Source organism: Manis pentadactyla, chromosome 8 (genome assembly GCF_030020395.1).
Source record: "Manis pentadactyla isolate mManPen7 chromosome 8, mManPen7.hap1, whole genome shotgun sequence".
In the NCBI taxonomy this organism is placed as follows: domain Eukaryota; kingdom Metazoa; phylum Chordata; class Mammalia; order Pholidota; family Manidae; genus Manis; species Manis pentadactyla.
In genome coordinates this window covers 125,044,046-125,058,317 of record NC_080026.1, presented here as the reverse complement: position 1 = coordinate 125,058,317, position 14,272 = coordinate 125,044,046, and the positions used below count along the sequence as shown (strand labels likewise).

The following is a 14,272-nucleotide window of genomic DNA, read 5'->3' as shown; positions in this document are numbered from 1 at the left end:
GTTCCTTTTTAAATGTCCCACCAGCAAATTCTCCAGCTGCAGACATGCCATCTCCCCCAGTGGGAGGCAGGGGAGGAGACGCATTAGCAGAGGTCACTCAGTAAAGACGTCCTTCGGCCAACGAGCCTCTCTGAACCTGTGCTCAGCTGTTACGGTGGATGCTGGTTTCTGATGAGCCCTCCTTGTACCTGTTTGATGTCCCTGATGCTCCCCTATAAATGACCTCAGGATTCTGCTGAGGTTCCCTCTGGAACAGGGAGCTGATGCATGTGTGATTGCTGTTTCTTTTTCTAACAGAGTCTGCCCAGCCTCTGAAGACCACCTGCCTGAGCTCCAGAATTCGAATCTCCAGGGGCATTGGGTGGAGCTAAGGAGCAAGCAGGGTTGAGAATCACTAATCTGGTCCGACCCTTTCCCTTTACAGATGAGAGCGCCAAGGCTGAGAGAGCTCATGCCTGCACCTTCTCCTCCACCAGAGGAGCCCAGAGCGGTGCAGCCAGCCCAGGGGGCAGAAGCCTTGGCTTTGTGTTCCAGCTCTGCTACCAACAGCTGTGTGACCCGGGACAAGTCACACAGCACCATGGGCCTCTCTTGCCTCATCTGTACAACCCAGGGATGGTCAGATCGGTACTCTGCAAACTGGGCAGGGCCACAGGAAGCAAAGTCCTGCAATGAGCTGGAGCAGAATCTGGACTGTGCTTGCACCTCCAGACGCCTCATCCGGGTCATGTCCCCAAACATGTCTTGTTGCTCCCCAATCCCTTTGCCATGAGGCTACTATGTTACATTGTCTACCCACATGGCTTTGACAGGGGGATAGGTGGGGTCAGCAACTGCCCATTCTTCCAGCCTCTCTTACCTCCCCTAGGCTCAGGGGAACAGGTGGGTGGGAGGGGTAACAAACTCAGCAGAGAAAGCATACCTACACACTGAGACCCAGACCAGGGAGGAAGTGCAAGAGACGATCTCAGAGACCACAGGGGGATGCCCAGCTAGACTCTGATAGCTGGCTTTTCCTTGCAGGACACTGCAAGACATTCTGATTCCTTTCTTTTCTCCCATATTTTCAGGAAGCTAGAACTTAGGAATGACAAGGTGGTAAGTAAAATGAAAGTTGATTTGCTTCATTATTCGTTCATGAGTCTATTTCTCAAGCACTGACTATGTGCCAAACGCAGTGGTAGGCGCCGTGATTACATAGTCATCAATGAAGAATATGCAGAATCTCTTGCTCATGGAGCTTACATCTGGTGCAGAAGATGGATACTAATTTTTAAAAATTCACACACAAGTAAACTTACATCTGTGTTAAGTGCTATGCAGCAGAGGTACCCAGGGCTACAGAAGATTTTAGTAGGGGGAATCTGACCTGATCTGGGGATCCTGGGGGAATTGTGCTGGGTGCTGAAGGATGAATAGGAGTTAACCAACTGGCAGTGTTGGGGCAAGGGATGATTCAGGCAGAGGGGCCACCATAACTGAGAACTCCTAGAGTGGGAGGACACAAGAGTGCTGGACAGGAATGGAAGGAGGTGGGCTGCACTTCAAAGGGTGGAGGGAGGGGGCACAGAGGGGACTGAAGGTGGCATGAAGTCAGATCAAGCAAGGCCTCTTAAGAGCAATGGGACACCACTTAAAAGTTTTAGGCAGGGGCTAGGGGTAGAGAGGAGCCCAGACATGATCAGATTTAAATTTTGAAAGGACTGCTATGTGCAGAATAGTCTGGAGTGGGACCAGGTGTTCCCAGGGAGACCATTCAGGAAGCTACTGCAATGGTCCAAGCACAAGATGATGGTGCTTAGATGAGGCAGCTGGCCATGGGTGGAAAGATGAAGATGCATTTGAGGGACCTTTAGAACTTAAAATCAACAGGATGTGAAGCAAACCAAACCTCTTAACATCTTACACCCTACCAAGAAAACTTACCTCCAAAAACAGGAAAATGCAGATGGCTTCCAACAACAGGGAAGAGGGCATGTTGATATAATTATAAGGCCAGGACAAGAAAGCAAGCATCAGCAATTAGCTCTGGGCGCTCCCTAATCACACTCCCAAACAGGATGACTTCTCAGCCTTTTCCAGGGCACGGATAAGACCTGCTGTAATAGCTACAGTAGCCAGGAAGAGACTCCAATTCCCAAAAGGCCATGGGAGACTTTACTCCAATGGCTTTGACTTTAAAGGACAGTAAAACATCTTTCCCACCCATCCTGCAACCCCCCAGCTCCTTCACAAACTGGGGGAAGGTGTGCCTGTCCAGAGGTAAGAGTCCTGGTCCTAGCTCAGCCAGGGCCCTGACTAGCCATGTGAACTTGGGTAAAATCTCTCCCTCTCAACGTCTGCATTTCTTATGAGGAGTCATGCTCAGACAGATTGAAGATCTGATTTCCAATATCCTCATGTTCTGAAACCTTCCAGTAAGATCACCAAGCCTGCACTTTCTAAATTAAACAGTAATGTGCCTGAGGAAGAAACTAAAGTTTGGCTTTAAGTTTTTACTGCCTAATAACGTTTGTGTATGGGTAAAATTCTGTTCCATGGGGTCTAATTTTTTATCAATTTATGAGGGCTATAGAGTGGAAGGCAGCGGCTTTTAATAAGAAACTATAGACTAACCTTGATCCTTTAAGGGCACACACATGAGGTATACTTCGCATTTTAGCTGTAAGGCCCAGAAAATGCATAATTATCTTTTCAATCACAAAGAATGAAATTTAGACTTTTATCCCAGTATAACTTATCAGGGAAAACCCTAAAAATATCTTAATAATGGGTTCTAGAAATTCCCATTTTTTGCCCTTTGGGATCCAGTACATTCAAGATCTCACCCTACAGTTTCTCTGCATTAAACTTACCCATTAAAAAAAAAGACCTGGAAAAGCAAGGCTACATGTGGGTCTTAATAAGTTTCCTTCCACTGAACAAATAATGCTGATACTCATTCAGGAGATAATTCTAAAAACCCAATATAGAGAAGGAGAAACACTGCACCCCTGGGCAGCGAGGGCAGTGGTCCATCACCGCATGCGGTGCACCAGGATGGGCATGCAGTGGGGAAACGCACGCCAGCCGGGTCCAGGCAATCAGAAAGTCCCTTGAACATCTTCCCTAAGTGCCACTCCCCTGCGTCTAAAAACATGGACAACAGGGCGGGAGCACCAAGTTTTCATTTATATACGTCTTCAGACCCACATCTTCCCTGGGGGGATGTCAGTTTATGTAGCAGCTCACCAAGGTCCCCTTAACTTGGACTACGATGAATTCTCTCAGTTGCCAGATGCACTATGCCACCTCTGCCAGGGTATTAAAAACACACCTCCCAGCTGCAGGAATAAAACAGAACTTGGCTCTGACTTCACAGGATTCGCTGAGCAACAGCTCCCTTGAAAGTCAAAGCTACCTAAGGAATGTAGATTTTTCTGCAGAAAAGTTTAAAATGACCCAACTCATGTTTACTTAAGAGCTATTGGCAGACCTTCCTTGGGATCACAGGAAATAGGAATAAACAGCGTGGGAGTTCTTTCCATAGGACAGAGCTTACTCCTTGGGCTTGAATTCTCCCTTCAGGGAGCAGGAACTGGGAACACCAGGGCCCAATAGGGGGGTGAAATTAAAGAGGAAACTCAGTGAAGGAGCCATGCAAACCTCAGAGATGATGGAAGAGGTCCCTGAGGCTCAGAAGGGAGGGGCCCAGACACTCACACAGCTCAGATCCCCGGCTCAGGGACCTTGCACCACCACTCAGCACTCTGTCCACACTGAGGCGGCGCACCCGACTGTGATGACCTGAGAGGCAGGAGCCACACCTGCCCCGTGGCGGCACAGAGCCTGCACCCTGACCCACAAGCCCCACTTCTCATCAATACCCTGGGACCCCGAGAGGGGCCTGGTTCCTCACCTACAAAATGAGGAAGCCGGACCAGATGCTTTTGGTTTTTAAACCCCCCTTTGATCCTCCCTCTATCGTGGACCCATGAGGGTCAGACCTTGCTCCACCGTATACTCAGCTTGTTGGACTTCAGAACGGTTGTGAAGCAAAGTCAGATGTCCCAACCAGCAGAGTCTTTGTGCTTCAAATGATTAAGAGGCTCATGTTGCCACCTAATCTAAGTGAAGACTGAAGGTTTAATACTGCAAGAGGAAGTCAAGAGCTTCCCAGACACATCAAAGGGAGAAAGGTGGACAGAAAGGATAGCTAGCTTCCAGCCTGGCACTTGCCAGCAAGAGACTTCCCTTTCCCCCAAGGGTGCATTTTCTCTCCTCTTATCCACTTACAGATATGGGTCACATCCCCAGCTGCTGCCCAGGAGCCAGGCAGGAGACAGGCGTGGGGATGAGGGGCAGCACAGATGTAAAGGTCTCCTGGTGCTGCCTAGTCCATAGGTTCAGGATAATCTCTGGGGTCACACCTTTTAACCAAGACTCTGACATTCAGGCCAGTTTTTTTTTTTTTTTTTAAATAAAACCAGGATTCTAGCAGCCTCCCAGGCTTCCACAAGGTGGACGTACAGAAGGATCCTGCCACATAGTAAGGCACCGAGTGAACGCTGTGCCCTCTGTCCGCTCTGAGGCAAACCTACGCAACCTCATCTTGCTCATTATGCGCCTCTGCTTGCCCAGGGGAATGTTTTCCGGAGTCTACTATGCTCCTGCTCACTAAAACAAAATTTATGTTGGCAATCTGCAAACTGATGCAAGAAGCCACACGCCTCCTCATAAATGTTTGGATTAGATGGTGCTGGCTCTGGGCCTTGATAGCACTCCCTCCTGTCCCCCAGCACAGCCCCTCCTGTCACACAGCCCACTCGGGAAAGAGGTCGCTGCTACATTTGTCTTGCCTGGCAGGTGGCAAATGCCTCAGGGACTCCAGATTCCACGTCTGTGTTGGAGCCCCAGCAACGTGCCCTGGCTGGGTACACAGTAGGTGAGGCACACACCGCTGGGTAAACTAAGCACCACAACGCCTACTAGAGATGGGCTAGAGAGACGCTTCCCGAGGAACCTCTGTGCTCTCTGCACTCACTGCCTTTTTTATCCCAAGATAAATGAATGCGGTGTTGAGACTGGGGGCAGGGGGGTGGGTATTAATGGCACACTTTACTATCTATTCCCACCCAGTCATCTCAAATAGTTTATTCCCTCCACACACATCGCAAAACTTTTCTGTGACACTGATTCAACATTCTAAATACAACCCTATATCTAAAAGCATTTTAAGGATGGTGTGACTTCCACAGGCAAACTACTTATCTAGTGAGCATACACTGTGTGCCTGGCACCGGGGCCCATACTTAGCCTTCTCTCTCCAAACCCTCACAGCCAGCTAGTGAGAGTGTCACCCCTATTTTACAGATGAGCAAAGAGAGGCATATGGAAGCTGTTCTGCCCCCCCATCCCCGGTTACACAGACAACAAGTAGATCGGACCCCACTGTGGCCTCCCGGTGATCTGTTCAACTGTCACCTTCCTGATTCTGGGGGATCAGAATATAGGAAAAGAAACATAATAACAAATCTGCCGCCCCTGAATCTCGCCCTTTGGTCATCTTCCACAAGCTAATACCTGCCAGAAACTCCCACCCTGGAGCACATAATGTGAGGTTTCCAGAGCTCCCCGCATTCCTGTACAAAGTAGACAGGAGTGGTCTGCAAGCCAGGGGAAGCCCATTCGCTCCCAGATGTACCTTGTTGGGCCTTTTCCATTACAAAATGCCTCCTCACCACACTTGCTCCTTTCTGGTCTACTACTCACGCTACACCCACACATTATTCCTAGTTTCTGGGGCTCTCACATGTGGACTTGGATGCCTTTTACCTCCTCAATGTTCTCATCTGATTGTTGTGTTCAAACCCTGGTTCCACACAGCACTGGCAACATTTGGGACAGCAGGTGAGTGGCGTTGGCTGCCCAGCACCACAAGGCACTGCACTCTGCACCAGCCAGGGATTACCTTTCCCATGGTAGGGAAGAAACGGAGGCTGAAACAAGGCTACTTTTGAAAAAGAAGGGCCAGACTTGTGACAGCTGATAGCAACGCCCACCCTCTCCTCTTTGATCGGAAATGAAATGAGCACAGGGTGTAAAGGGAAACCACCTCCACCTCCTTACATAATACAGTTCCAATCCCAAGTATTAGATTAGCCCTTGGCAGCCCCCGCTCAATCAGCAGGATGGAAATCTGAGCCCTTGACAAGAATAGTCAACACTTGAACAGAAGATTTTGAAATCAGGTAAAAACGTCCAGCCAAGAAGCCACTGGTGTCTTTCATTCTAACAGTCATCTTCCTGTCTGTCTGGCAAAATACTAGGTTCAGGTCTTAGAGAGTTGAGGGATGTGGACGACATCCCTTGATGCTGGTCAGGGAAAAGTCATACTTCCCCTTAAAAGAACTGCAAAGTTTCAGAACCCAACAGTCTGACAACCAGAAGTCAGCACAGAGGGATGAACAATGTACTGTTTGGATTCCCTGGAGCGCTGGGGGAAAGAGGGTCAGATGAGCATAAAGCACAGGGCCTCCCACGCTTGGCACAGCTGCTTAAGAGAACACGTTTAGCTAGAGAAGATTTCGGTTTGATATTTTTGATTAAGTAATAAAGTGTTCGTTTTGATATTTGAAAATCCTTGAAGTTGTACAGGGCCCAGGTTCACTGCTGTGGGACTCTGGGAAGCATTGAGGTTTGGGAGAATACACACAGGACCGGAAGCCCAGAGATGGAATTCCAGACTAGTTCTGCTTCTAACTAGCTGGGTGGCTTTGCAGGAAACAATTTTCCCATCTCAGTTCACTTGTCTGTCAACTGGGATCCTATCAGTTTCACAAAATCATGCAGTGTTGTAAAGATCCAGTGACACAGTATGTGAACATCCCTTTTAATGGTAAAACACCTTCTAAATGTATGATGTTAAAAGATTACCATTGCATTTAATATATTAATTTCATAGCACTCATAACCCCATAGGGTAGACATGATCATTTCCACTTTTACATAAGAGGAAATGGTCTTGAAGAAGTTGGGGCCCAAGGTCAAAGAGCTAATGGTGTCAAGCCCAGGTCCTCTGGTGCAGGAAGCTCGGCTGCAACAAGAAGTGTGCAGCACACAGATGGAGTGGAAAGAGAACCAAATTGGACATGAGGAAACCTGGGCAGGAGCTTCTCAGGAAATGCGGTCTGTACCTCAGTCTTTCAGTTTCCTTCTCTCAAAAATGGGGGTGACATCACCCATCCTATCTACCTGGAAAAGCTGGCTGCCAGGATCACATGAGGCCACAGTGCAAAAGCGCCCTGGGAGAGGGCAAAGTTTCCCAAACAGAGAGCAGGGAAGTCCAGTTCAAGAGAAGGGACTCAGGATAAGGAAAGGAAGTGAGGGATGATGATAGCAAACAAATCTAGGAAGGCCCAGCAGGTAATTCTGTGGGTAAAAGAGGTAAAGGAAGCAGTCAGGAGCTGTTTGACGATTAAAAGTGTAAAGGAAGGGACTGCAAATGTATTCAGCTGTCCTAGGGAGTTGACTTGGGGTGATGCTGAAGCAGAGGCACTGCATAGGACAGACCCCCCTGAGCAGTGTCCTCAAGAGACCTCCAATAGCCTTATATTGATGGGAGGGATCTGTTGTTTTTTTTAATATGCTAGTGGGATAAAATACAAAATCAGCAATTCTGTTACAGTTCTCCTGATTAAAACATTCTTTTCCCACTGATCTGCAAAGTACAAAAGTTTGAGGACCACTGTTCTAAAACACCTCATAACATTGTGGACCCTTCCACTGATATAATTGTATGAAGTTTCATTTATTCAATAACAACTATTAAGCCCTGTCTCCAGCACTCTTCCAGGTGTTGGAGGTGCGATGAAATCCTCTGAGAGGTGAGCACACTGTAACAAAAGGCTTGTATGTTTTCACCAGTTTATCCCCTGTGTCATCACTTGCCAATTAAAGCTCATTAAACACCCGGGAGTCCGGGTTCCTGGCAGGCTCTCCCATATGCCCTGGGGAGCAGTCTTCCACCCTCTCTGGGTCTTAATTTCTTCATCTGTAAACCCAGGGGCATGTGACTGTGATTCATTCCAGGGGAGCTGAGCCTACTTAAGGGAAGGGAAATAGCTACTCCAGGCTCTGGACGGTAGACCAAAAACTGGATTTAAAGAAAAATAGGTCATTGATGGTCTTCGCTTAGACAGGTATAATGAAAGAATGAATCTCTTGCTCCCCTGTGCGACTTGCCTGGGGACATAGTCTAGGAAATTTTTATACCATCAAGAGATGGCTCTGAGCTGGGTTTCTACAAAAGAAGAGTGAGAGCCACATCCCACATGAAAAATGACTCTTGCGGTTTTGTACCCCATCAGCAACAAGAAGAGAAGGGGTGCAGGCTGCTGAAAGTCAGCAATTCACAAGTTAGCGCCCATGGCTTTGTCAAATGCAATGGTATGTATCTCTCCAACTTTTCTGACTTGCTACTTCTCTTTTCTGACTTTTTTCAACAAATGCACATTTCTGAATATAATGTCACAATGGAAGCCAAATAGACCTTGACTTTTTAACGCCTGAATGTATAAAACACTTAGAGATTCTAAGATTTTTATTTCACGAAAGGATCTCAATTTGAAAATTGCACAGATTCTAAATACTGAGTTCCAAGACACCAAACACACTGCATGGTGGCCCCACTGAAAGGCCCCTCCGGGCTGAAAAGCCAGTGACCCCACAAGGGCAACAAGGTGCCCACCATGTTTCTAAATCAGTGTCACCTGGAAAGTTTCAAAGGCGCAATTCTGAGACCCTTCCGTTCAACGTCCCAGCAAGTTGCCAAAGATGGAGCCCTGGGCAAAAGGGCAAGAAGCAGGTGGCCAAAGGTGGGGAGGGGGGGAAGGGCGGGAGGCGGATCCCACTATGTGGGAAACACGATGGAGGACAAATCCACTGGGTTTCCCAAGGCCCAAGGGTAACTCTCTTAGGGCAGCGGACCCCTCTCGGGCTCTGCCGGCAGATTGCATGCGGCTGCCTGGAAGCCACCTTGACACCTGCGCCAGTTCTATAAAAGGGGGAGGTGGGCTTGGGTATGTTCCCAAAGCCTTTATTCAAAAGGCGAATTCCCTTCTGGGGGCCGCCAGGTTAGGAGACTGCGAGTGGACCACGAAAGTCGGGTTTAATACGTTTCCTTCCTCGACCCACAGCCACTGAGCCCCCAGTCCTCTTACCTGTGGTCTGCGCCCTTCAGCTCCACCCTCCTGTGTTGGGGACCCGAGGAAGAAGCCACTCCTGAGCCCTCCGCACCCCTCCCCAGTCCCAGCCGGCTCGCCCGCGCCGAGAGCGTGGACCGGGAGAGACGTGCGCCAGGTGCGCTCCAGCGCGGGACGCCAACTTCCCCAAGAAGCGCACGGGTCTCGGGGCCGCGCTCGGGTGCAGCACAGACAATGCTGAGCAAAGCCCGCAGCCCTGAACAATGGCCCCACGGCCTCCGAACTCCGGAAAGGCGCGGCTGGGGGCGTCAAGCGTCCCCTCTCCTGGGAGCGCGGATAACTCACCAGCACCCCTTTTGAGGCCGCTAGTAGGGCCGGGGCGCGGAGGCAGCTCGGGGCTCTGACTCGGCCGGACGAGCGCGGCGAGGAGCGCAAGCGGGCAGCGGGCGCCAGGCTGCTCTGCGGGCCTGAGGGGCTGGGCGCTGGCCAGGGGGCGCTGCAGGCCCGCGGGAGGTACGCGCGAGGCGGGAGCCCCGCGGCTCACCCGTAGCCCCGCGGGCGGTGGCGGCGCGAGCCGCCCGCTGGGGTCGGAGGCGCTCGCCCACGGAGGTGCACCGGGCCCGCAATGGCTCTCGCGTTTTCAAGGGGTTGGCCGAGGTCGGCAAATAAACGAAGGTGCGTACTTGTGCGCTGGTTTCCGACCTCTGGGCCACGCAGCAGGGGGCGCTGTGCCATCCTCCGCCACCTCCGCGGGATTTATGCCCCGGTCCTTGAGGAAAAGTTTACTTTGGCGTCGTTTCCATTTGTCATGGCAACTGCCATTTGTTTACCTATTGTCCCATTACAGCGATGGGGCAGTAATACTCGGGCCTTGCTCAAGTGTTGACGATATTTGATTTTTTTAAAACTCCACAAAGCGAAATACCACAATGCCTGGTAAAATGCCTTGTGCAGACTAAGCACTCAGTGAACTTTGGCTATTTCGGCATCATCTCCAGTTTTCATACTTCATCAAGAAAGTGTCATTGCCAAACGTGTGCTCAATACAAAAAAAGAAAATGCCAGCAAGCAAGTTGAAAAATCACACCTATTCCACCACCTAGGGATAGTCACTGTTAACATGATAGTGTATGTTCTTCCAGTGTCGTTCTACGTACATAACAATTCATTCTTTTTAGTTCATCCCATACATACTGTAGCATAACCAGCTTTTCCATTTTTCTTGATCATCTTTTTAGCCACTACTTAATGTTCTTATGTACGTAACCTATCTACTAATTATTGAACATTAAATTAACTGTTAATCATGCAACTAGGTATTTGTGCTTTTGCCCCATTACTTCCTTGGAGTAAATTGGAAGAAGGTAAATTTGTAGACTACAGAATATATGCAATTTCAAGCTTTTGATACCCATTATCAAAGTGCCCTGCAGGAAGACTGACTTGGTTTCCTCTGTTCCCTGCCCCTCCCCCATTGTTCTTGTAAATATCAATCTGATAGATTAGTAACAATTTTCTTGTTTGTACACCTTTTCTAAAAAAAATTCTAAAAACATTGCATTTCCATCTGTGGCTCTCAGTTGGTTTCTAACCTTCTCAGCATTGATAGCTTCCAGTGACAATAGCCCCTGGCAAGGGAAACATTGCAGACTTCACTGAAGAGTCAAGAGGACTCATTTTTCACCTCATTTATTCCTCCCAGTAACATTTAGGAGCACCCTCATGTACAAGCAGAACTGCATAATAAGTAATACAGGAGCACCTATGCAGGGGAACTTCAGGTCTAATGTTTGGCTGGGAGGGGTGGTCTCTGCTCTAGATGGGCATTGTTCCATATGTAACGCCAGTCACAAGAGATGATTTTAAATGTTCTAGCAGCCACATTTGAAAGTAAAAAGAAACAGGTGAACATGATTTTTATATTAACCCAGTAGGTCTGAAATATCACCTCAATATGTAATCAATATATTTTTTACACTGTCTTTGAAATTTTACATTTTACATTTACAGCACATCTCAATTCATACTAGCCATGTTTTAAGTGTCCAAAAGCCACATGTAGTGAGTAGCCTGTGCCCCTCTAGACAGAGCAGGGATTTGAGAAGGGCAGACCAAGTCATGGTAAAAGTGGAGATGTCACAGATGACAGCCCTCTCCCTGACCTGTTAATAATTGGTTGTTGACATTTGCACCTTTGCCTCATCAGGTTTACCTTAGAGAAGCTAAATTTCAATTCTGCATGCTCTTGAGAGTTTAATGTCTTTAAGTGGAACTGTGTCACATTTTCTTTCCATGATTTAAGAAGTAAAATATAATTACTGGTGGAGCTACCCATTGCTTCAAGCTCCTACACATCAGAGAAGTATAATCAGTCTGTCCCAGATGCCTATCGAGTCTTTTCCTATATAGTGTGCATGCGGGGAGGCTGGAAAGGCAGGTGGCCCAGGATCTGGAGAGTGTGAGTGGGGGAATAGCAGGATGGTGGCTTTTTATAGAGTGAAGCTGGGCACAGCTGCTTGTATTATCCATGGTAACTCCTCCTTTGTGAAAATTAAAAGATAATGTCACCACGGACTATCGTCCCAAAGGGCTTGTGAGCCCCTTGCTTCCAAGGACTTGCCTTATTCATCTTTGCAGCCCAGTGCCTGGTAACTCTATATATAGTCAGTGCCCTTTTAAAATGTGAATTAACTAATAAATTGCCCAGTACAGCATGTCTCAGTAGTAAACACACAAGGCATGAAGACAACTTTGAGTCCCATGCAGCAAATGGAGACTTCAGCACCCAGTGATATGCACCAGGAGACATCAGCCAGTGTTGTGGAATGAGCATTGTTTTGGAGCTGAGATCTGGGGGCACCATCCAGCTATCCTACTACTGGCTTTGTGACAGAGAAAAGATGCTAAATTTTTGACTGCTGAGTTTCCTGACCTAAAAAGGTCACAAGATCAATGGGTATGATGGACCCCAAACCTAGGGAAGCTCAATTCAAATTCTTCCTAACCAGTCCCCCAAATGATGAAACCAAGGTGAAGGGCACATGAAAAGACCAGAGATGGATGCGTGATAAAGCCACACAAGTTGTGGATTTCCCCAGAACCCCCCGAGCAGCCACTAACCAGAACCCTCTTGTTGAGAAATGAAAGACAGTAATAATGCATATTAAATAGCAAAAAAAAATATTGTCACAGAGGAAATAGGGCCTGATTCTGAAGTGCTTGCTCCAAAGGTAGTAAGTTACATCTTGGCAAAAACTGGAACTAAGGACGAGAGAGAACCTGGTCATGAAGAGAAATAAATACTGGCATCGCAGTGCTGAGGAGCTTTCAGGTTTAGGGCAGGCACCAAAGGTCCAAAGGACAGAAGCACACATCTGCTTAAGACAGTGAGAATTGCAAGGTTTTGCTGGATTTGCTTTTGGGGAATGTGACGCTGTCCAGCTTAATCAAGTTAACACAAAAAGTCTACAAAGACTTGGGTAACGTGGTCATTCTATCAACATCCAGAACTATCAGCACTCTACTTCAAACTGCCAATACTCCCAAACTTCTATCTTTAGTTCTCACCCATGTATGTATGCTCTAACATCGGTATTCGTTGAATGCATTTTGAGAGGAACCTGGGTTTACCCTGGGAGAGGCAGGGCAGGCTTCAGTCTGATCTGTAATGAGCTTCGCTGTTCCTCTCCCTTCCCGGAGGCTCCTATCACAGGGGGTGGGCACCTTGTCAGAAGGTGGTCACCACAAGGCTTTCAAAAACAGCATCTCAAGGTAAAGGGAGAGCACAGAAAATGGCTGAGGCTGGGCAGGTAAAGCCTTAAGGGAAGCCAGCTTCATGCTACCTGCTACCACAGCGATTCAAGAACCTTTCTAGGATGTTAGTAGTGCCCACACCAGAACTCGAACATTCAGGGCAACGGAAAAGTGTTATTAGTGCTCATCTGAGGAGCCCTCTGCGTGTCTCACCCTGGGCAGGTGGGGAGTCTTCTACTGAATCTGATTCTGGGAACAAAATCATTCTGCAGATCTCAACTGCATGTTTGGGACCACTGGCTGCCCTCCAATTCCCTTTATTTGGAAAAACAAAGCCAACGAAAACCACCCTTGAGAATCTTAAGGCAGCACTGGTTGGGTGCACGCCTGGCTACAGAACCACCCACACCAGTCGTGGGCCGGTCACTCCTTGGCTAGCCCCCAAGAGCCCAATCCACGAATCCAGGCAGCTGTGCTGGTGCTGAGCCCACTGGTTACACTGCTTTGGGCTGGCAGCCTCCCAGTAGCGAGCTTCACCATTCCATTCCTCTCCTGGAATTTGGCTGCCTAGGGCTCTGCTGAGGGTCCTCACATGATGGTTTCTGGACCATTCACAGTTTAGCAAAAGAGCTCAAGTTCAGAATATTAAAATCATCCTGATTCACTATCTTGAGCTTTTAACATGAGCCCCAGCAAAAGAATTCTACCAAAAGTAAAAGGCCTCATCAATTACACCTTTACCCACCCTTCAAGGCCAACCCTTGTTCACTGCTTCATCTGTGATAGAAATCTTTCCTGGCAAAATGGACGATTTTCCTATTTACATGGCCTCTGCCAAGGAATAAACTGGTACTGTGGTCTCAGTTCTAATATGAGCTCTTACCTATGAACCAGATGTTTTGAGAACCTGAAGACTGGGATTGGCAGGTGTGATGGACCCCACATGGCCCTACTGAACAAACCTCAATTGTCAGGCACAGAGCTGGAGTTCAATAGGTGTTTTTTGAATAATTGTTACAGCAGGGAACTTCTTAAATCTACTAAGTTAAGACCTGGTGAGTATGGGAATACATCCGATCAATTCAGGAGACATTTAACCCACATCTCTGTATTTGTCTTTTCTGGGAAACAAGACAAATAGTTGAACAACTGAATTAATCTCCATTTAATTAAAACTGCATTCAAATTTCAAGTACCATATAAAACCTTGTAATCTGATAACTTTAAATTTGATTTTTCATTTTCTTTGGCTTGTTTTTCTAAGTTTCCTTAGTAAAATGGCTAATTTTGTGATTCCACAGTTTTCATTTTCACTTTGGTTGGAACTGAACAGTGAT

General features: G+C 47.8%; 1 protein-coding gene across 1 annotated transcript in view; it reads right to left on the bottom strand.

Annotated features, from left to right (window-relative positions):
• The window catches only part of VWA2 (von Willebrand factor A domain containing 2), a 32,759-nt gene extending 32,030 nt beyond the window's left edge, over positions 1-729 (bottom strand). Inside the window, 1 exon segment of the mRNA XM_036898623.2 lies at positions 462-729. Within this exon segment, the coding sequence (XP_036754518.2) occupies positions 462-729 (268 nt within the window).
• Between the last annotated feature and the right edge of the window lie 13,543 nt (positions 730-14,272).